A 24,439-nucleotide genomic window follows, 5' to 3' on the forward strand; every position below is an offset into this window, starting at 1 on the left:
GTTTTTCCTAACATAAATATCTGGATATTACTGAAAAGCAGCCAAGCAACTACAGCAGTGTAGTTTAATTGCCTAAACTAAGGGTAAGTTTACAAAATAGTTTACCCACTGACAATACTAAAGGGCCTCTTGAAGCATGGATAATATATCCAGTTCCCATTATGAAAACTTGGACTACCTATTCTTCCATGGTAGAGTGAATTAAAACTACCTGTTGTACTTTCATATACTAAGAAAAACTACATCCTTAAAAAACTACAATAAGTACAGCTTACTGAAGAATTACATTAAGTCCCTAACAGGCTCGTTTTTTGGACTTGGAGGTATGCCAAGCAACCTCTGTCAGTTCATAGTCTTCTGTAAGGATGTGCAGGTGGAGCCAGTTTCTGCCTCGTAGACGCAGGAACATTGCAACAGCACCGTGATAAACTGAAAGGTGAAGGGCAAGGCCACGCAGAGATGTGTGTCTGCACAATGAATTAATGTGCCGCAGCATCTTCCTTCCGCAGGAACAGGAAAGCAGCTTCAGGATTGCCAGTGAAAAAAGCAAGAATTATGCAGTGCTCACGTGGCTGCCATCGGGTGGGAGCCCCCCCAGCACAGCTCTGTGCAGGGAATTCCTCTCAGTGGTTGGAGAGCAGCATCCAGAGGCGGAATCGCAGCTGACCGTAAGCTCGCATCGCCTCTGCGTGGGCGGCCGGATCTCGGGCCAGGTGCTCAAAGAGGTTGAGCGGCTCGACCGTTCGCATTGCCGGCGGCAAGCTGATCTCCGCAGGAAGCCTCTGGTTGCCCAGGACAAAGTGCTCCAGGCGTTTCAACTGCAGGCAGCGGCGCAGGTATGCCATGATGTCCCACAGCCGCCGCGCAAATTCCCTCCTGCGCCACTGGGACAGCGGTACGGTGGTCAGCACGTGCATGACCACAGTCTTCCAGGTCGAGCTGGAAAACCCTGTGCCCCTCAGGATGCAGGTGAAGAGCTGCAGGCATTTCAGGTGCAAGCTCTCACACGGCACCTGCCTGGCGACGTGCTGGAAGAATTTTGCCTCTGCCACAGCGTACGTCTCAGGCCACGCTGTGCTTGCGATGGAGTCGGCCTCGGCGGGCTGGCTGCTCACAAAGATGCTGGAGCCGCCTTTCTGGGCCTCTGTGGGCTGGCTGACCACAAAGATGTCGGAGTCCCCGTGGCGCACCCCAAACAGCATCTCCACCATCAGGCTCTTCTTGCCTTTGCTCAGCCGGAATTGGCAGGACCGGCTGCAGGGCTGAAACACCAAGTGCCATGAGTACGACTGAGGCAAATGCAGCCACGAGCATCTCACCAGCTGGTAGAACCAGTGGGAGGTTTTCTCCACGTCCAGGTAGGAGCCGGTGCAGAGTGTCTCTAGGAGGCTGGGCTTCTGCTTCCGCCGCAGCTCCTCCTGCGAGTGGTGCAGGAAGCACAACAGCTTCTCGCCCAGCTGCTCCCTCTCGCACGTGCACACCAGCTCCACACGGACGCAGAAGGTCCTTGCTGCCATCTGCCCTGCACTGTTCAGCTCCAGGTGGAAGGCGTGTCCCGGTGGGGGATTCAGTGGGACCAGCACGCGGTACACCACATCCTGCTCACGGGGACTCCAACCCTCAAAGGCACTGCCCACCCCGATGGCTTCTTGAGGCACCGGGTAGAAACTATTGCTCACGCTGTCAATAAAGACACGCGTGAAGCTCTCCATCAGCTCAGCTGCCACTGAGCGACCTCTCTCCACGTCCTCGACAGGACACTGTATGCGATCCACTAAAAGGATCCCTCGCTTATTCCCAACGTCACAGGCGTCTTCTTCCTCTTCAATTCCACCACTGCTGCCTTTGTCCTTGCCAGCAGCACCACTGCCTTCTTTTTCACTGGCAGCCACATTTCCACCTTCTTCTTCTTTTCCATCTTCATTCTTCTCGCCTTTCACATTCGCATCCCTGTTTTCCTGATCCTTCCCATTCCAATCAGTGGCTCTGTGTTCACTGGAATGACTGTCTTCCTTCAGCTTCATATTGCTGCTTTCTCCTTCATTTATCTTATCAACACCTTCTTCAGTTGAAGCAACATTGCCATGTTCCTCTCCATTTCCATTTTCATTCTTTTCTCCCTTCCTATCGGCAGCACTGGCTTTCTCATCTTTGTCTCCAAGATTGCTTTCTTCATTTCCAATGTCCTTCTTTTCTTCCTCAGTTGCAGCAAAACCACAATGGTCTACTGCATTCTCACCATCACGGCTGTCTTCTTGTCCTGTCCAATCACTGCTTCTTTGTTCACTGGCATCACTGCTTTCCTGCACTTTCACATCCGCTTTTTCTTCCTTTCCATCTTCACCTTCACGTACGTCATCGTTGCCTGCTTTCATATACGCATCATCGGTTTTTTCTTCATTTCCATCTCCTTCTTCTTCCTTTCCAGCATCCTTGTCTGGCTCCACCTTCACATCCTTGTTTTCTCCTTCATTTGCTTCATCTAGGTCTTCCACACCTCCAGTAACATTGCCAGGTTCTTCTTCATTTCCTTCAGCAGTATTGTCTCCTGGCATATTCCCATCACTCCAGCCTTCATCTTTCCTTGCGTCATGGCCATCATCACTTTTAACATCACTGTCTTTCTTCAACTTCACATCTTCATCTCGTTCATTGGCATCATTGTCGTCTCCTTCATTTGCAGCCACAGGACTGCCTTCTCCTTCATTTCCGCTGCCACTGTCATCTGCCTCCACAGTCACATCAATGTTTTCTCCATCTCTCTCGGAATCCAAACTGTCTTCTTCCTTTTCTTTTTCCTTCTCCTCTCCCAAGGTCTTGCAGGAGGTCTGGTCCTTGCCGCTGCTGTTGGTTTTGCTGGCTTCAGGACTCCTCCTGCAGCTAAACCACAGGCCCAAGAGGAGCAGGAGTCCAGCAAGAGCCCAGAATGGCCACTGCTGCAGGGCACCAAAGAGCAGGGCTCCCCAGCCCTCGTCCTGCTGCTCCGGGGGCCCTTGCTCCAGCTCCTGCAGCAGCCGAGCCATCTCGCGGTCGAGCAGCTCCTCACGCTCCTGCATTCGCCGGTGCGTGGCCTCATCCAGCCCATCCCCAGCTGGCTGGGGGTACTGGATCAGGCTTTGCACGAGCACGAAGAGCAATGACAAGAAAGCCATGGTCTGCAAGAGGACACACAGAAGGGGTTCAGTAGGGCCGGAATGGAGGCAGCCAGTGCAGGGCAGGAGCCACGGGGATGTGGCAGCAGGAAGGAGAGGCCCCGGCAGCTGGCAGGAGGCAAGGCCTGCACCGCTGCCCCAGCAAGCACCGAGCCTGAGCAAGGCGCTCCCGCCAGGGGCTGGGCCCTGGACACAGGGACAGAACACACGCCCCGGGTGCCAGCGCTTCTGCCCCAGCCCTCCCCCAGCCCTGCCTCCCCACCGCCTGTGGGCACTCACCGCTTGCCCAGGCTCTACTGGGGGCAGCGTCAACCAATGGGGCCTTTTATAGCTGCCCCCATTGTGACACGGCCCCTGTGCTGTCACAGGCCCCAGAGCGCATCACAGGCCAGCCCCACCCGCCATCCCCAGCCCGGGAACTGCTCATGGCCCTGGGCACCCAGAGCCTCAACAGACACAAAGTGCAGACCCATCAGTCGTGAACCTGGGAACCCCAGAGCTTCCCTGTACAAAGCAGGCACAAGCGCCCTCCCACACAAACCCTTGTCAAATATAAATTTGTGTGACATGATCCGTGGATGCTCTTGGTATATAGGTGTAAGCTTTTATTTAATCTTGGAGGGGGACATTTTTTATTAATAATATTTATATTTATTACTTTTGGGGCAGGATGTCATATAGGCTAATGTTTTGTTACAGATTTAGTGAGAAATCTTTCTGAAAGAAATCCAGGCTGCTTGAATGATGCACAGGAAGACGTAACACCCTCCTTAAAGAGGCCCAGTAAGTTAATTACAAAATTTTGGTGTCTTCAACAACCTCTCAGCTCTTAAAACTCTATGGTTCAACACAGTGCAAAATTCTGGGATAGCCAGGATTTTGTTCAGAAAGTAGAATGTCTCATTTTTCAAATTTGTAGCAAAGATGTACATCTGTCACTCCCACCATCTTCAAAATTGTCTGCCTTAAACAGAGTTAACCAATCTCTCTGACTTGTCTGATATTGCACTGGTTTATTAAAGGAAATTCTGACTCTTTCTGCTATCTCTGTGTATTTATCTCCAAAGGACTGTGAGTATGGAAGAGTCATCCCTTATGTTCCTCAGCTCTTCTTTGGGGAACTCACCTACAAATGGAACTGCAGAAATGGGGAGGGAGGAAAAGGAAACAGGATGTGAATCGAGCACCTGCATAGTGACCACAGATGTCCACTGCTAGACAGACACTGATGTCAGGCAGATCATGCCCTCCAAATAGTGCTCAGAAAGAGAACAAGTTTGGGATTTCTGAAACTGCTCTGAATTGGATTTGCTTAAACAGATGTCATTAGTAAAAGCAATCAAAGAAAGAGTTTTGATCCCTCTTCCAAGCTGATGCCACTTATCATGTATCTTCCCTGCATTCTTCTAGGGAAGCTGTTTTTGATGTTGTCCTGTCCTTCTTTTTATAAGGGAGCAAAAATACTTTGTTAAGTATTACTCTTTCAGTTTTGTTTCCTCTCCTCTTCTGAGATACAGTAAAGTGAACATTCAGCAGAATAGTTTTGTATTTTTTGAACACAATTCTTCTTTTATCCAACTGAGGCCCTTCTGTGATCATGAAAAAACAGAAACTGTTGTGAACTACAGTTTACACTCATAAGAGGTTGACATGGGTCAGTTCTCCAAGGTTATTCTTAGTTCAACTGCTGTGTAAACTGTTGATGTCACTGACTGGAGGCTGCTCTTCAGGACATTATAGATATGATAATTATATGACAGAAAATGCAACATATAGTTGAATCTGACCTTCAAGTTCACTAGCTTAAAAAAGGAAAAAAATGTCTGTAAGAAATTTGCTGCTTTTCCCATTACTAAGATGTAATAGATGCCTTCAAGTTTATACTCAGTCGACAGCATATACACATGGACAGCAGTGCCCATCCATCTTCAAGCTAGGGTACATTTTAAGTGTCAATGATCACTGCCTCCAGAAAGCATTTTTGAGACAAAACAGGCAAAGTCTTTTGCATATCTAGACAATCATCCAATACTAGGATCTTCACTCCCACATAAACACTTCATGTTTTTCCACAGAGGAATCTGAGATAGATTTTTCTGAGAAATAACAAACCACCAAAAATTAATTAAATGACAAACAAGGGAAAAGCACCACTTCCTCACTCAGCACATTTTCCTTGATTTTCATTAAGCATTCAGATTTACAGATGCTGATATTGCCACAAGAGCAGTTTTTTTCTGGTTTAACTTCCTCTTCCAGTAGAGCAAGCACAGCTGCAAAATGCAAGCTCATTTCCAGGCTCTCTTACACATCACCAGTTTACCACATTCCAACCAGTCACAGCTGTGCAACACCCCGTCAGGGTACTGGGATTACTGCAGTGCCACAGACAGTTTAAGTGAGGCTCATGGAGCTGTACAATTTTAACTATGTTTTATATGTATAATTAAATGATGCATGACATGGGAATAAGCCAGCTGTACTGAAACTGAACAAACTAACTGCTCTGATGCAACAGTTAAGCATCTCATCAGTTCTAAAATGAAACAGGTTTAAAGCAAAAACAATATAGAGAACAGAATGCTTGACACTGTTAAATAGCATACTCAAAGGATAATTTTTGAACATTAAGGAAATGCACTCACCCAGTCAAATTTTCAAAAGAATTCCTGGCACCAAAATGTTCTCTGTTTGCTTTTTCACCATGTTTTAAGAATGGATCACTCTGGGGGAAGAAAATCCTGTGCGCAAAACACTGCGTGAAACTAAACAATCCTTAAACATGGCTAATTTCCATGTGGAGCTGATGATTTAGCACTGTCATCCTTCAGCAGAGGAGAAAGAACTACCTGTCTTTAGTTTATTTAGGTAAGATGAAAAAAGTGAGGAGCGTGAATTTGATCTTGCTTCAATTTACTTCAGTGGAAAAACTCTTGCCATGACTTCAGTGAGAATGAGACTGCATCTTAATTCATTCTATATGGAGAAAAACAAATCAGCTGAGAATAATGCTTTTGTTTATTAGATGTAAATTACTACCATAGTCGTTTTTAACAGTGCTAAGTAAATCCTGCTTTAAAAGCCAAACGTTGCCTTCAGTCCTGCTTATTCCTCTGTACTGTGTCACAATGCAGGATTCCTGGTCCTCTGACCAAGTCACCGCTGTCACAGTAAGCATGGCTTGCTCTGGGGAATGGCCACATTCCCACACGGGAATGATAGATGTTTGTGGATGTCACTGGTGACAATGTCCAAATCTGGGCTAGGGCATGCCCCCCAGCCAAGAAACTAGGGTGCACACTTTTGTAATATAAATGCATTCACTGAGAACACAGACTGCACTTACTAAAATGTCCATGAAAAGCAGCCAAGTAAATCAAATCAATAGGGTTAAATTTGCAATTAGGATTCTCTCTTTCGGCAGGAAAATTTTAGGATAGCCACAAATTGAGAAAAATTTGCTTTTTTTTTTTCTTTTTCTCAGAAGGCAATCAACCTTCTGGTCTGGCTATTCTTTACTTCTCCCCATGAAGTAAAATCTAAAAAGACACACACACGATATTTATGGAAGGACCTCCCAATGCATTAGGAAAAATTATTACTCAGAAGATCAAACAGAAACAAGACTGTCTACACTGTATGAATTAAACATACATGAATTAGGACACTGAGCCTTCCATTCTTTAGTAACAGAACTGATGCTGTCCTGAAAATGACATTAATGAATTAGACTGGTATATGAAAACCTTCTGCATCTGCTCTAGAGATTGGAATGAGGATGTTAAATGAGGCAGCAGACAACAAGGATGTGCTGCTTAGGGAAGCTGAATATCACTTCTGTGCTTGTGGAGTTCTGCAGTTTGGATGAAGGTCACAGGTTATCTCCAGCTACATGAAAATGAGTGATAAATACACACTGTTGGTCTTAGACTGAAAGCAGTACTAGGCAAAGAGAGTCAAAATATGGAATATTACTCAAAATCATCCCCTGGTTTTCTAAAGATCATAATCTTCTATTAGAAGACAGTTTGTTACCTTCTCCTAATATTAAAGCTGTAATAGTAAAAGCACCTCAATCTTGTAGAAGTATCTAAGATACACAGAATAAGTAAGGTATATGCAGTGAGAGCACCCTAAAAACATCACAAGAGGAGTGACAATTTCTGGGATAGTAATGACATGAACGAGTATCTAAACGTTAAGTCTGAGTGAATAAGAGAATTTTTCAACTAATGGATCAGGGAAAATGTGAAAGGATGAGATATGTGATTAAAGATCATAGTGTATTCGGTTAACACAGGTGGAAAATATATGACTTTGATTCTGTATTACAACACATTTTAATTGATTTGTGTGTAGTTTTAGTTTTATACATGCACAATTTTTTAGAACACATCTTTAGACTGGGACAAACAATAAAGGAAATCCATTGTATGACTTTACATTGATCCCAACATCACTCACTGGAATATCTTAACATTTCCTGCACAGATTCCCATTCGTTAAGATGACAACCTTGAGAAGAAGGAAACCTGTAACTGCCATTCAGAGAAGGTCTAAAATTTCAATTGCTGTTTGAACACAAAGGAGCTTTGACATGCTGTGGTTTATTGAAGCACTCCTGCAGTTATAGACACATCTTTAACCACCCTACCCTCTCCCTCTTCCTCCATCCACCACTGATTGATGCAACTGGAAGCTTCAGTAACTGCAGAGCAAAGTCCCGCTTACTTCCAGCTCTCCTGCCCCAGCAAATGCTCAGCTCTTCTGGGAAGATGGAGCTATGCCATAAGCACATTGCACCTGAAAGGAGATGAAACCTTCCCTTCAAAGACACATGTGACCAGGTTTTTGGAACTGCCTGATGTGGCCAGTTCTCATCTGTTTTCCATAAAGAAGGAAAAGAGCCCTGTATTCTCCTCTTCATGAGAGTTCAAGTATGAATTCCAAAGAACAGAGATGCCAGGACTTGTCAGTGACATGACTAACAATTTTATGAGAACTGGCAAAAAACCAGTTCATTTCTCCTACATCTTATTCTCAGAAACCTTGGAATTGTTTTGTCTGAAAGATTTGGGGGGAGGAAGGTGGACTTAATTCTCACAACTATATGAAATATTCAGTACATCTGATATTCTGTTGTCAACACGCAAAATATAGTTTAATTATGATAAGCCATACTGGAATCATTTACAATACATAAATGTGAAAAAACAGCATTAAATTATTTCTTGTTCCATGTGGAAAAACATACACCTTCCAACCCCCCAAGAAAGTAAGACAAGGCACAATAAATTCTGGTAATTCTCTTTCTTCTGACTTTTCAGTTCCATCACAGCTCTCAAAACTAAGATTTATGTGCTGTTTTGCATCTGTATCTGTTGTTGATTTTCCCCCCCTACAGGGATATAGGTGAATAAGTTTGGACAGGAAACGGTATCCCTCAAGCCAAACTGAAAGGTTTATAAAGTTGCTAAGGAAAGTTTGGGTCAGGGCCTAAATATCAATCATCTGCTCACTGTCTTTTTAAACGAGCTCAGGCATTTTCCCAACTGTTCCCAGCAGGTCTCTGCCACTATTTTAAACTAAGATTTCAGCCATTTTTTTTCCCCTGTGTTGACCTCACTAATTTTTCTTTCTCCCCCTCTTTACCTGCCAAAGGCATCCATCAGGATTTTGCCAAAGGCTATCTGTTTTTGAAGTTGAGAGGAATTCACTAATCGTGAGTGTCAAATCCACAGTAAATGCCATGGCCATATGGTATATGCTGCTTTTGGGAATTAGCTCAAAAGGCCTAGCTGTGAGAAGGCCGGCTGTATGTCAGGAGGGTTTTACTGCTAACTTTCATAACTCATGTCAGCTCTTTCAGTTTCTGTATGCATTGGCTTCAGGGAGTGCAACTGTTCCCTGAATTTATAAAAATGTTGTCAAGATCCCTTGATCTTGCTTCCTCTGTCTCTCTCGCACAAACACATCCAAACACATTTATATACACAGTGGAATAGCATGCACAGTGGCATGCAAATCTAGCAAAAGAGAAGCTTGTAAATAAATAGCATGTCATTCTGCTTACTCAATAAATTTCTCTGGGTGTTAAACTCATGATAAACATATCATAAGCCCCGATGAAGGCTCTACAGCCTGTCCCATCACACCATCCTGAGTGTAACTCTGCAATGCATAGGAAGACATAAGTTTGAAAAACAGAGCAGAAATAGCTCCCATAAGGGCAAGGTGCTGACATAGCTGAAACATAACTAACTGGAGAGCATTTGTTTTCACTAAAGAAGGAAGTGTCAGTGACACATCTCTGTGCCTGTGGAGGTGTACTGTACATTCAAAGCAAAAAGAAATCCACCTTCTTTAAAAAATTGGCCATTAATACATAAATATGTCTGTGTTGAAATCCCTCAGACGGTACCATTCTTAACAAGAACTACACACAAGACTAAGAAATTCTGCAGAGAAACACGCTTTTGTGATCCAAAGAGGCAAGGAGAAAGAAAACCACATATGAAGAGTTTAACATATCCACTTAGTGATAGAAAAAGAATTACTACAAAAATAAATGTCAGTCCCCTTGAAACACTTGAGTCAGCGCTCTCAACTTTCTCTGATGCTGTAGGAAGGTGTGAATGTCCTCCATGTGTCACATCATCCGCACCAGCCACACAGGAATGTCTCCAATGCACCTCAGAGCCTTTCAAGGACCACTCCCCTCTAATTTATGTAGAGTCTGTTAACATCCTCTTGGAGCAAACAGAAATAATACTTTTAAAAGACATTTATACTTCAGAAACATGTGCCCCGACACAACAAAAAACCCAGATTTTAATACTGCCCCGAGGCAGAATTCATCCATCTTTAAGGCTTCTATTATGTATTTCCTGGTTAGTAATACAAAAAGAACTGCTGGCAGTATCACATCGAAACCAAAGTGGCAGAATCAGAAAAACTACTGAAAAGTTTACCTTTATAGGAAAGCTTCAGTCTTGGGATATTTTGTTTTGACGTTCCAGTGACTGGAAGGAACAGCATCGCTAAAGACAGCAGGCTGCAGGCATGTGGCACTTGCAGAGCTCTCATTCTGCTCTCCTCTTCTGTATCTTCTTTTGTACTATGGTGAAATATCTCCCCACTTTTCAAACAATCCAAGTTTTATCTGGAAGAAAAAAAGAAAACATCTGTAGATCTGCTTTACTGCATAAGCAACAATTCTGTAAGCAAGCCAGACCTATTTCTAAAGAGCACCTCAGTTAATTTCTTTGCTACGAAAGTATTTTTCCTCTAGTACAAGTAAATATGTTTTGTTTCTTTAATACTAAATTTACACATTTTGACATTGGAAAAATATGTAAACTTTTCAGACACCAATGTCTAGCCTAGCTAACGTTTAAGCACAAATTAAATTAATGCAGTATCCATAAAAAGAACATTTGACATTCAAAAGTGACCATGCAACTTGATAGTTAATACCAGTCCATTGGATATCTTACATGTTTTATAACTCTTTTTGTCTCAGTACAACAGCTATTGTGTGTTTATGCTATGACTAGAATGAACTGTAATGTCTCAGATGCCATGGGGGTACAAGCTGAGTTAACAGTGAGTACTTACCCATCAAAAACTAAACTAAGAAAACTGGAAAGAGCAAGCAGTTGTGTTTAGTTTTAATAGAGAAAAAAGTCAAAGTGGATGATGGATTTAAAAGTGCTTTCAGTATGATATTTCCAGCAGAACAACTGCCTCAACTCATCCACCAAAATGTCCTATAAACTTTAATGAGTGTTTCAGGCTGGGGTCAATAGGCTGATAGGGGATTTTGTTAGCACAGTGTGCAACTAAGCCAGCTTTGCAACACTTTTCACTTAGTAAGAATCATTCATATTCCATAAATCTTGAAGTGTTTTACAACTGAAAGCAATTATCACTGCCCTTATTTTCCCTATGCAAAAACGGAACCATAAAGCTGCAGTGAACCTATTTCCTCAAGGTCACACAGCAAGCACAGTAGTTGAAAAGAAAACAGCAACAGCAGTCCTGCTGTCCTTTGTACCCAGCTATCAAGGATCCCTTTTGCCCAATAACTCGACTTTTGCACATGAAATTATTTGAAATGGCATCTTGAGTTCTGAAGGCAAAACTTCATGGTTAATAAATCACAGAGATCAGAGTATGAAAATATTTGTGAGACCAGATCCTTCCCCCTGCAAGTGCCTGATGCTAGAGGTCAAGGGAGATGGCTGGTGAAATGACAAATGTCAGTGTTTGAGTAATGCTGTAAAACCAAGGAGTAAGGAAATGTTATGGTTAGTCAAGAGATTAATGGCTCATGATGTGCCATGAAAATTCTTTTCTGAAAGGTACTGGAGCTGCCTGATTAAAAGAGCAATCCTAGTGCCCACATCAGCCAGCACTTGCACAGACACCAAAGGAGAGGTTCCTTGCAAGTCCATGAGAGATGCAGCACAGCTTGTGGCCCCTGAGCCTTTCCACCGGTCTGTTATTTGAACTCCTGCAGCACTGGGTCTTGCAATTCTGTGAGCTACAGCAGCACCCAGAACCAATTTGGCACCTCCTGATACAGGCAGTTCATCCTTCCTGGCATGAAAGGATGGAAACAGAATCCCTTCCGTTCTCTCTGACACAGGAAATCTTTCTCAGATGAAACTTGGGCTTTCTGAGCCTCCAGACTTTCGCTCAATAGCAAAAGACAAGGAAGTGTGCAAGAAGAGCATGATGGTGAAAAAGAGGGAAACAATTCGTAAAATCCCCAAAGCATAATTCCTATTGCAGAACACTAAGCTTCTTCCTTCTCAGTCCCCTCTTCAACACTCATATGCAGTGTCTGAATGCACTACTCTTGGCCAAGTGTGAGTACATGTTCACGAAATGACATGGAGAGAAAACAGACAAACATGAAATGCCTGTTTCGTTTTTCTCTTCCCTTTATTACAGTATCAGATCCTAAGAGAACATCCTTACTTCTTCTGTGCCAACACATCTATCTGAGGGTGGACCACGAAGGACTAAAGTGGATTAGACTATCCCAGGGTTAAACCGCCTTTAAGAAATTTATTTAGAGGTGAAAAAGGGGAAAAGAAGGAGAGGGGAGGAGGGGGAAGAATATATGAAGATGAGACACCAGCCCTGTTCATCTTCAGCAGGATGATAGTGACAAACCATACTTCAAAAAGAAGCAATTAAGAGGGAGCCAGTCTCACTGCAAGTATGTTGAGAAGTCACGGCCTGAAGGTCTGGGCCTCAGCCAACAGGGAACTCACCAAAGGATATGGAGCTCATTTTCTTGAGGCAAATTACTGTGAAGAATCAGGACTAAATTTGACTAAAAAAACAGTTGCATCAATGCACTGTCATTTGCTGAATTGATTGAGAATCAGCACCAAACTCGGCCCTTTGGCCATAGCTCACAACCTCACTTTTTCATGTAGGCTTTTTTTGCTAATGGGAACCTTCCTTTTTTCTTGGTTGGGTTTTTTTTCCCCTTTCCCCTTTTATTTGAATAATGTCTGTGAAAAACCATTTGCTTTCACGAGGCGGTTAGTTTACACTGGAGGCAGCAGCTCTGTGAGCTCGAGCCAACCCTGTCCTGTCTTTAGATTCATTGCAATCTGGCCACATTGTCACATATATTTTTAGTTTATGATGATCCTCTAATACAATTCCAGCTTCCACACAGAGTCCTTCCAACAGTCTAGCTCAGGTTAATGAACTTCAGGCCACTTCTCTTCTGCAGGAATTTCGAGGCCCAGGGGGTGGCTGTGCCCAAGAGATTTGCCAAAATCCGCTACGATTTCACCGCGCGAAACGCCAGTGAGCTCTCGGTGCTGAAGGATGAAATCCTGGAGGTACGTGACCGTTCCTGGAAAAGGTGTGTCCCCCAGGGGCAGGAGAGAGCTCGGGATAGCAACAAGCACCAACTCCATTTTCCCTGGTGGTATCTCAGCAGTGACACAAAGCTTTGCTCAAACCCAAAGCTGGAGCAGGCTGCCTGTGCTGTGTCGTGTCATTTCCTCAGCTCAAAGACATCGGTCCCATTTTAACCACAGTGAGGAGGGAGGACAACAACTCGCTCTAGAGCCCTGCTCATCCCCCGCTGGGTCGGTTCCTTATCACCACTTCCTCCTCCACGAGGATTTGTTTTCTCTGAAAAGCACCTTTCTCATAACCTTTCTCTTACTGCAGCACTGTTGGCAGCTGGACAAGGTGGGACGTGACTTGGGCTGACACTGATCTGTGACCTGAGGAAAAGGTTTCTCTGCAAAATGTGGCTTTTTATTTATTTAATTATTTATTTTAATGCAAAAAGACATCAGAAACTCAGTCATTAGGAAAAAAAGGTCTGGAGAAACAGGGACATTATGTAGGAACTATGAGTTCTTCAGCACGCAGAGGTGCTCTCCTGTTCATCCTTACGATACATTCTGATGCTTTCCAGGAAAAGTTTCAGTCCTGGATTGCATCTGAGAGCAACAGATCTGATTAGAGCTCCTGGCCTCAGTGATGTCCTTCTGGCAACTTCACCTTTTGGATGGTTCGGCCCCGCTATATCCTGGTTGTTTATGCCTGAAATCCCATTTTCCCACAGCAGATTTATTTTTGTCCCTCTCTCAGGTGTTGGAAGATAATAAGCAGTGGTGGAAGTTGCTCAACCGGAGTGGGCAGGCCGGTTATGTTCCGTACAATATCCTGGATGTGGTGAAACTGGAAGAGCTCAAACAGGTCTGTAGTCAGGTAATACCTGACTGGTATCAGCTGCAGGGCACAATCTGCCTCTGGGAATAATGTTGTCATTAGACCTCCCTGATTTCTTAGGATACTATGCACCAATCAGGACAGACCTTCAGAAGTAGACAAAGCCAGGAGATTCCTGAGTCTCCTATGATAAAATTCACATTTTGCTACGATCGTCTTCCCAAATAAGGCCTATCCTTCCTATTTGTGCACCAGCCTCCTGCTTTCCATATTTTTCTACATCAAGATTTTTCTTGGGGGTTAAATTAAAGATGGACACTTCCCTCAGCCAGTTCAGTTCAGCACCAGGAACACGTTACTGGAGTGGAGGCAGATGGAAACACCATCTAAGTGAGAATTAACTGAATACTGCAACTTGCACTGCAGAAATGTGGAGCTGGAGTGTTCTAAACACCCTAGGGAAGCATGGAATTGCTTCCCCATTTTGGTATTGCAGCGTTTGGGCAAAGCCTAAGGCGGCCCAGCAGGCTTCTGGATAAATCCCTGCTAGTTTAATCAAAACGTCAAAAAACTTTCCAGTCCGCTCCAGGCCCTTGGCAGTGGTCCCGCTTCACATCCCAGCTACGGAGCAGTGAGGCTCTGCCTTCCAATGAGATCGAACATGTTTGGCACAACTAGGAATTCCCTTGCGCAAACTTCAGACTTTGCTTTGGGTTCTTCATTCCCAGAAATTAACTTCTTCCATGCAGCTCCACCTGAGGTCTCCCCAGCCCCACATCAGCACAAGGAGAACACGACAGTTTGTCCCTCCGTGGGTGTGAGGCAGAAAGTTTAAGAAAATTAAAAACGACCAAAAAAAATTCTTACTTTTCTTTCCCTTTCTAACCAGTCTAACCAGAGGTACAAAGGAGACCTGAGCTCCAGGGGCTATGGCCCATCCAGCCCAACCCACAAGCTGCCTGCCAGCTACGCCGGGGATAAGTGGGGCAGTGAGATGTTGTCGCGCCACTCTGCACAGGACGCCAAAGAACGCACGTGTGTGTCCCACTCTGGGCTCCCCTGGGTTTGGGCGCTCGGGGGACCAGACCTGCCCAAGGGGCTCCCCTGCACCTTTTACTGATCACAGCAATGCAGCAGCACTGTGTCTGGAGGCCATTCCAGGCAGGACAAGAGCCAAGAGAGCAGCCTTGGGGCTTGTGACACCTCCGGGGCTCTCGGGCGGCCCGGGCCGAGCAGGGCAATAAGTGATCACCCCATGCCTCCTTCCTCCAGTTCTAACTTCCTCCTCCTCCTCCCAAGGAGAGAGTTTCCTTTCTCTTCCAAAATGTTTAAGTGTGTCTAAGGAACAGCTCAGGTCAATCCCTTTCTCTCACTTCCTTTTGCTCATCTCCCGGCACACACACAGTGCCCGCCTGGCCGCTTCCTTCATGTGGTTCCACAGAATTCCCGGCCAAACAGGAGATCCGCATCACTCCCTCACCCTGCACGTGCTGTGGGGCTCACAGAGCAGGAGAGAGATCAGGGGCCCTGCTCACCTCACCCCTTATCCCACCCTGCCCACTCCTGGAAGCAGGAGCCCTTCTGGGACGACAGGAAGCCCCACAATACGAGGACACAAATCTGTTCGTATCACTGAGTTATTCTCCACAGTCTTCAGGAGTTTCATGGGGAAAGCGATACTGGATGAAGAGTCACTGGAGTTTTCACAGAAGCACAGGATGCCCTGGGCTGGAAGGGACCTTCAAGCTCATCCCATCACGAGTGTGTTGCTCATTCCCAGTTTGTGCTTCCTGCCGCTTCTGTTCTGTTGCGGAGCAAAACCTGGAGCTCTGCGATCAGCAAATTAGTGACTAGAAGCAGCAGAGAGGACTGAAAAGGTCTCAATTCCAAACCTCCAATTGTAGATTCTCACAGAACTGTGCTTCCACATCAGGCAACAGCCAAGGGGTGATGGGAGCAAAATAAATGGCAACACAGGGGCACAGGAAAATGGGAATCACTTTTCTGGGCTGAATTTAAATAAGAATGTTGAGCCACATCCCCATCTGCCTTACAGTTTCCCCACAAACATTTAATGGCATTTTTGACTGAAGACTTGCTTTCATTCCCTACTTGTTTCTACAGAACTTATTCACCAAACGGATGAGCTGAACGACGAGCTGCTAAAGAAGATCACAAACAATAAAATTCAGCCTCCCCACAGGAATTTCAAAGTGGAAAAGCCTCAGCAAGTTTTCGTGCCCCTCACCTTTGAATCCAGCACTGAAGAAGTCAAAGCCTGGCTGGAGGCCAAGTCATTCAGCAAAGAGTAAGATTTGCCCTATTGCCACGTGCAATGCTCGTCCTTCCCTGGAGAAGGAGCGGGGGAGGCCACCGGCACCATCTCACCTGGGACAAGCCACTTGGATTTACTTACAGAGCCTGTGTTGCAAATTAGATTTCAACCCTGTTCAATCCAGGCTCTATAACCAGAATGTTCAGAGCCCAAAGTCACTCCCTTTCTCTGGTATAAATATTTTCTTGGAGATAAACAGTTAACTAACTAAATCCAAGGCCTGAAATGCTACTGGAATTGCAGCTGCCACCTTGGAACAGCCCCAGGGCCCCGTGATATGGTCCCACTGCAGCTCCTGGCCTCCCATCTCCAACTCCTCACCTCTGGCACGAGGCCACGTGCAGCACAATCGTCACCTCCCTACTTTGTGTCTCCCCAGGACCGTGGAACACCTGGGCATCCTCACCGGAGCTCAGCTCTTCTCCCTCAACAGAGAGGAGCTGAAGAAGGTGTGCGGTGATGAGGGAAACAGAGTCTACAGCAAGATCACAGTGGAGAAAAACCAGCTGGAGGTAAGCATTTTTCTGGATAATTCCTGCTGGAATGGGGGCTGTACCAGCAGCGTCAGATAGCTCATTAAACAGGCATTTTAAAAAATACAATTGTGGGGAAAAAAAATGCAACCAAACCTACACCAGCAATAAAACACACGTAAAAATTCCGAAGTGTCTTTTGAGCAAATCTGTAAGATCCCCCTGTTTCCACTAATTAATCTGCTTTTTACTGATATCACTTATCTCTGTGAAACTGCTCTACTTTTACAGCGTTAATTAAATACTGTCACTTAACTGCAGCTTGAAGTTCAAATCCAAACTGCCTGTTTTGTTTCCATTCCAGAAAAGCAGAGGGGAGTCGGAGCTCCAAGAAATCACGAAGCGCCGCCAGGAAAGGATTGATTCTGCAAATTAAAGTCTCTCTGCTTTATTTCAGCTCTTAGCCCTAAGTAGTGCAGAAAAAAAGGGAATGAAAGCAATGATTCCTGGCCCAGGCCAGATGCAGCAGAGCTCCCCTTGGGGTCCAGCTGCCATCAGAGTGACAATTCCTTGAACACTGTTGGGAAGGGTTGACAATAAGACCATGTCCCACTGGGAAAGGTGTTTTAATTTTGCATGAAGTATTTTTTTTATAACTATATATTTTATACTGAAATTTTCCGTGCATGCGATCAGAGCAGGATTCACACGGGGCTGGATGTACAAGGGCTGGCTTCAAGCAAAAAAAGACCCCCAAAGCTTTTCTCCGAGGGCTGTCCCCTGCTCCCCACTCTCCCCTGGCAGAGCAGGCGTGGCACACAGCACAAGAGAGGCCAGCCTCAAGGCTTGGAGCCTGGACCAGAGGAATAAGGCTTTAGAACCCTGCAATGGTTTGGGTTTAAGGAAAGGACATTAAAGCTCATCCCATTCCACCCCCCTGCCATGGGCAGGAATGCCTGTCACAAGCCCAAGTTGTTCCAAATCTTGTCCAACCTGGCCTCGGACACTTCCAGGAATGGTGAGTCATGACCTCTCTGGGCAACCTAACCCTTTCTATTTCCATTTCCATTTCCTCCTCAGTGCAGGTGTCCCCTGCAGCCCACGAGCACAGGGCCGGTGACAACTGCCTGTCCTTGTCCTGTCCCCCTGTGCCCCCTCGTTGGACAAGGCTAGAATGGCAACACACATTCCCGAAGTCTGGCTGCTTCCTTAAATCCATGGACCAGCTAGTGCTATCTCTGAACAGCTGAAATGAGCTTTCAGTGCCTAGAAATGAGCAGGAGTGACAAACAAAGGGATTTGAATCTGGAAATAGGTGAGTTCCACCCGCCCACCGCTGCTGATGCAGAGGCTGGGGCTCGGGGCAGCTGTGCAGCCCTTCCCTGGGGCACGGATCCTGCACTGGAATGTTGTGGTGGTGTTGCCAAACCGGGCCTCAAACCAGGAGAAGATAAGCCCTGACCGTTTGCTCCCGACCCAGGCACACCCACAGCCCTTCCCAGGGTGTTGGTCACTTGTCCCCATCTTCACATTTTCACTGCAAAAAGTCAGCTGAAATGATTCCCAAAGAGCTGAAACCCCAAAGCACACTGGGAAAGGCAGGTTTAACACAAATTAAATGGCCACAAGAAAAAAACCCCTCTAATTTAGCACAGGGTGTTGCTCTTTACTTCCCGTTTTCCTTCATAAAGTTATGTGCATTTGTATATAGCAATCTGTAAATAGGGGTGAGGAAAATCCCTCTCCCTAGAAGCAGAATTAAGTGATTATGCTTCCAAAATTTACTCACCATTTCAAAACTCAAGCAAGCAGCGTAGTTCCTGTCCACAGCAAGTTTGGCACATTGCATTTCTAGCTCTGTTTGACTGACAGACCAATCTGATTGCAAAGCAGTGAAGCACACAGAGCTCCAGAGCTGCCCACAGCCCAGGGACAGCTGGGTTTTCTCTCTCAGCACATGCTGAGTCTTCGTCCAAATTTGTGCCTGTCATTGCACATTTAATGGAAAAAGCTTTAAAACAGCATCTGGGGAGCTCATGTCTAAAACTGAGAACACCAGTGCACCTTAGTTTTGGCTTCATTCTTAAGCGTCTCCAATGGATAATCTGTTTTCTTCATTTGAAACAGGACACTGCTCTCACCAGCAGAATTAGGGTGCAGGCAGGGGAGGATCCTGGGTTTAGTCACAGCCCTGCTAGGATCTGAGAAGGGCACTCACCTTGTCAGGGAGGGATGAAGAGGACAATCCTCCTGAGAAGCCCTGGCTCCGGATTAGGGTGGAGATGGGAGGCAGGATGGCAAGCACGGGAGGCGAAAAAGTTTCTAAAATGAAAATAAAAACGAATGTTGAGCTAGGAAACACACCATCTTCTAGTCCTGGGGTGTAGAGGAAAGCAAATCACAGGGAATTACGGTTATCTGGGATTTTAACAGGAGTGTACATGACAGCTCTGTAAAGCCGGGAGCCACAGGAGCACTTCCTAAAACAAATAGCTCAGTAGACCTTATTGCAGAGGCCACTTTTACAAATTTCCACGCGACTGAGCTGTGCATCTGTTCTGTTTGTACTGCCTGCAGACACTGCTATAAAGTACTGTACATTGATGTAACTGAGCGAAGGAGACAATGATATAACCATGCACTGTACAAGATTTATTAAAATAGTTAAGTTATAACTCCATCTCCGTCTCTTTCACTGGGTTTTCATAATGCTTTGTCACTGAGAGTCTCAGAAACTCAGCAGAATGTCTGAAACCACACATTTCCTTTTGGGTTTGGGGACTGACATTCAACAGGAAGGATGTTACGGCCTGGATAGCTGTGTCTTAAGAATAGGGGCAAAGCATGAGAAGGCTGCACAAAAGCACATTCTTGCCTCTCTGGAAGGGGAACGACTGTGGCAGCTGTCCCAAGTGGAACCATACAGAAAGAGGGAACAGCATAACCCCATGACTAGGAGCCTGTTACACGGATTCTCCAACATTTCCAGCCAAGAGCCATCCTGTTTCCAGAAGCAAAAGTTTGTCTTCTCTTTTCCTTAACAATTAAATTACCCAGCTGAAATAACTGGTAATTCCTTCTGTAGATGTTTTGGAGAGTACAATTTCCAAGTGGGCCCACACTAACAAGATCACCTCTTTTACAGCCTAAATAAAGTTCAGGCGAACCACGAGCCCAAAACACCTGCCTTACTGGGCCGAGGGCTCTCTCAGCGCCTGGAGCTGCACTCGATAAACCATTTCGAACCTTGCCACAACGGCGGGGAAGGGAGCCCAGAGCGCTCAGCTCCTGCAGCGGGGCACCACCGACGCGGCCCCGAGCCTTCCCTCACGGCCGCCTCCCTCAGGGGCTGCCCGCCGCCACCTTGCGGCACCGGCCGCGCCCGGGCCCCGCGCGGCCACGAGGGGCGGGTGGCTCAGGGGCGGGTCGGGCGCCGTACCGGCCGCGGGGAAGACTGCCGGGGGTTCTGGCGACACGGAGACTCCGGGGACAGGAGGTTCCGGGCCCGAGAGATCTCGGGGCCAGGAGACTCCCCCGATACGCTCCGTCGGGGACGATGGCGGCGTCACGGTCGCCAAGGCGAACCCCCGCCCGGCCCTCACGAACCAGCCAATCAGAATCGCTCTCCCTCCCGCTGCCCCGCCTCGGCTCCTCCCGCGGCCTCGTCCGTCTCCTGTCCGCGCTCCTGATTGGCCGCTGCCGCCCAGCCAGGCTGGGATTGGCGGCGGGCGGCGGGAGCGCGCGGGCCGGTGGCCTTCGGGCACGTACCGTCCCTCCTGGGCGCGCGAGTCCCCCGGAGCCGCGGACGTGTCGGTGTCCCCCGTGAAGCGGCAGAAGGTGGAGTCGGCGCTGGACCAGCTCAAGCACCACACCACGGTGGTGGCCGACACCGGGGACTTCAACGGTGAGAAGCGGCATGAGGGGATCCTGTCTCCGCAGCTTCTGCTTAGCCCCCTCTCCCGCCCCTCTTCGCGGAGAGTGGGCGAGCCCGGCCGAAGGGGCGCGCGCTGCGGGGACCGACCCACCCTGGGGCCGGAGGGGGGGCGAGCGGGACGGCGCTGGGTCTCCATCCCAGGGCAGACCCCGCCGTGATTTCTCCCAGTTTGCCCTCGAGTGTGCCCTGACCACTCCGTTCAGCTCTGCGTGCTGTCAAGGAGAAGTGCCAGACTGAAGCCAGGCTCTGCTGTTCTAATTAATTTTGGGTTTTCTTCCAGTGGGCTGTCTAGATCTGGGACTTGTTTGGGGTTTTTCAGACTCACGCTTGGACGGGGCTTGGAGCAGCCTGGCCCAGTGGAAGCGAGTGGAACTGGATGAGCTTCAAGACTCCTTCCAACCCAAACCATTCCAGGATTCCATGATATGCTTAAAAACTGATTTGGGGTTGGAGAGAAAGAAGGGAAATGATGCTTTTTATTTGTTTCACTTGAGCTGTACATTGATCTTTTCTCTTTTTGCATTTCCAGGATGCAGAAAGTGAGAAGGAACTTGAGGAGATGTGCTCGGTCCAAGAGAAATAATTTTGAAAAAACTCATCTCACTGGATACTGCAGCAACAGTAAAATCCCAAATGGATTTCATGATCCTGACAATTCTGAGTGCACTTCAGGGATAAGGCACAAGATCTTACAGAAAAACAGATGCAGCAGCACAGATCCAGGAAAACATCTTGGAATTAATGGCATAAAATCGTGGTTTATTTTCCTGCATCTGTTTGATTTTAGGATCCCTAAAAATGTTACATTCCTAGCATCAGGGGTCAGGGGTTAATTTAGAGGTAGTTGGTGATAAATAGTTTTGGTTATATGTAGGGCAGATATTTATGCCTTACATAACTCTGTAATATAAATATGTATTATATAGTAGGGCATATAGCTATCTATTTATATATAACCTATTTTTTATGTGTGCCCAGATACAGTTTATATCAGACACTGTGCCTGTCTGAAGGCCTTGCTACTGCGCTCCTAACTCATTCCTGAGGAAAACATCAGGCAAAAGTTGTTAGGTTTAACTGGTTCCTCTTTTCCTTAATAATTATTTTACTCAGTTGGAATAACTGATAACAGCTGTTAGAGATGTGCAGTTCCCAGTGGGACCAAGGCACTTTTTTGCACAACGCAGAGTGGCGTTTAAGGTATTCAGTAGTCAGAGAAGTGAGGATTAGGATTTTGAATGCTCGTGGGCAACAAGGCTGGCCAGAGATCCCTCCTAACTCACTGTGGGACAGCAAAAACCCCACAGCCAAGGGTAACCAGGGATTGTGGGGATGGAGAATTTAATGGCATCAGGTGGCAGCAGTGCCAGTTCAACTGATAAAAAAGTAAATCCACGCCTGCTCTAGAGGAGTATTGTTCCTGGACGTGTGTAAATACAGGGACACCTCTTTACTCTCAACTGAGGGAGGTTTGTGGTTGTGGTGCCAGTTTACCCTTGAGAGTTCCAGGCTTTATTTCAGCTCCCCTGGCCGGGCCTGATGTGCGGCAGTGGTGCGAGGGCCGGAGCCGTTCGCTGGCTCTGGGAACGCAGATGCCATCATGGCCCAGTGGGGGGGGGGGAGCTTAGGCTGTGGTGGCAACCTCAGAAAGGGATCAGATGGCTCCTGGAACTGCCCAGAGTGCAGGAAGGGAGGGGGAACTGAACTGCTCCCACAGACCCCTGCTGGGCTATGGTTCTGGGCCAGGCCCATCAGAAAAGTGGCAGCATCAGTGGCACCTCAGTTGTTACTGTCCTTGGAGCTCTCAGGATCAGGATGAAATCATGTTCATGCACTACTGGGAAAGCAGGGAGCAGGATCAGTGCTCTAACTCTCTACACTCTCTCTCCAGGAGTGCCTTGGGTCATGGCAATTTCATGTGTGGAATAGTTTCCTGTGTCTGCCTGGGCAGCTGCAGTTATTGCACAGGCATTCAGGGCTGACAGTTCCCTGCAGGGAGAGCTCAGCACATGTGCCCAGAGGCAAGCGCAGCATCTGCAAGAAAGAAAGAAGCAGCAAAAGGTGATTGCTTCTCTTTCAAAGTTATTTCAAGTGCTCACCCCCAAACCCACCTTTGCTCTTGATTCTGGCCAGGTGCATGGTGAGCGCTGGGCACAGGTCATGTCATCCATGCTGGTGTGAGTGATGCTTTCTGGGGGAAAGCAGCTGATCTCCAAAGTTCCCTTCCTGCCCTGTGCCTGATCTGCACAGGAGAAAACCTCTTCCAGGAAGGGATTGTGCTTCCTCTAATGCCATTTGCCCAGTCTGTTCCATGGGGATATTGCCAGCCTGGGGCAGCAGAGGCACACGCAGCTCTCAGCACTCTCTGCTCCAAGCACAGCTCTGGGCTCCTTTGCACACTGCCTCTGCCATGGGGGTTTTCTCCAGGAGAAGCCAAGGAATTGCTCATGGAAGGGTGCAGATTAAGTTATCCCAAAGGGAAGCAAAGAATAAATATCTCATTTTTCCATCAAAATGCTCATGCTCTTTCCTACAGATTATTTCAAGTTTTTCCCACAAGCTTTGCCCTACCCATCATCCCATTTTTACCCCAAAAAGTAATTTTCTCTGTCCTCCAGAATGTCTCAGTGTCTATCCCCAAAATTTTCACTGTGTCTCTGCAAGTGACTACCTCAGTTTACCTCATGCTGTTCATTCTCTCCCCTGGGGATTGCTTCAGATTTTCCCTCCAAGCTGTCCCTGCCTGTGCACTTCTGATTTCTTCTTTTTTACAAGAAAGTATTCATTCACTACTCTGGAGATTAGCTCCAGTTTTACCCCCCCAAAATTGCCCTAACATTCACTAGTCATTGCCTGATTTTTACCTCACTATGTTCATTCTCTCCCCCTAGAGATAACCTCAGGTTTTACCCCCAGTATTTTCCCTACCTGCCCACTAACTATTTACTCTTTTTGACCTATAAATATTCTCTTTCTATCCTGGAGATTTCATCAAGTTTTACCCTGAAATATTTCACTATCTTTCCAGTACTGTCTCACTTTACCTCAGGATGTACGCTCTCCCTGCCACACATCACCCCAGCTTTCACCTCCAAAATTATTGCTACTTGTCCACTACTTATTACCTGATATTCACCTCAGTATGTCCATTCTCTGCCCAACAGGTCATTTTAATTTCTACCCCCCAAAACTTGTCCAACCTGTCACCTAGTGACTGCCTCAGTTTACCTCAAAAATGTTGTCTCCCCTAGAGATTACCTCAGACTTGACCCCCACATTTTTTCCCTGTCTGCAAGTTACTACCTCCATTTAACTTCAGTATGTTCATTCTCTGGACTACACACTCAAGTTTACTCTCAATCTCCCTGCCTCTCCAACACTGATTACTTCCTTTTTACCTCAAAAGATTCATTTATTTTCTACCATGGAGGTTACATCAAGTTTCACCCCCAGAATTTACTAATACTTCCACAACTGATTCACTCAGTTTACCTCAACAAGTGTTCATTCCCTCACCTAGAGGTGACCTTGTATTTTACCCCCAAAGGTTTCCCTACCTGTGCACAACTGATTGCTATAGTTTACTTCAAAATCTTCATGCTCTCCATTACAGGTCACCTCAAGTTCACTTCAAAAGTTTTCCCTACCATTTCCATTAGTGATTATCTCAATTTTTACCTCCAATAAGTCATTCTCTACCTACAGACACTGGATAGTAAATCATACAAAGATCTAAAACACTGCACAAGAAACAGCAGAAAGTTTTCCATGAATAACACAAGTTCCTTTTTTCCCCTCCTCCGCCTAGGACTGCTACCAGGAGACAGGA

General features: G+C 46.4%; 1 protein-coding gene across 1 annotated transcript; it reads right to left on the reverse strand.

The window, feature by feature from the left end:
• Positions 1-623: 623 nt before the first annotated feature.
• Positions 624-3,152, reverse strand: LOC309585550 (inositol 1,4,5-trisphosphate receptor-interacting protein-like 1; the record flags this gene model as incomplete). The annotated part of the gene is made up of 3 exons (XM_082303516.1): positions 624-1,918; positions 2,273-2,365; positions 2,870-3,152. The coding sequence occupies 3 exons, from the start codon at positions 3,150-3,152 to the stop codon at positions 624-626; spliced, it is 1,671 nt and encodes a 556-aa protein (XP_082159642.1).
• Positions 3,153-24,439: the final 21,287 nt, after the last annotated feature.

The sequence above is a fragment of the Coloeus monedula genome (genome assembly GCF_965178545.1).
Source record: "Coloeus monedula genome assembly, contig: HAP1_SCAFFOLD_67, whole genome shotgun sequence".
Taxonomy (NCBI): domain Eukaryota; kingdom Metazoa; phylum Chordata; class Aves; order Passeriformes; family Corvidae; genus Coloeus; species Coloeus monedula.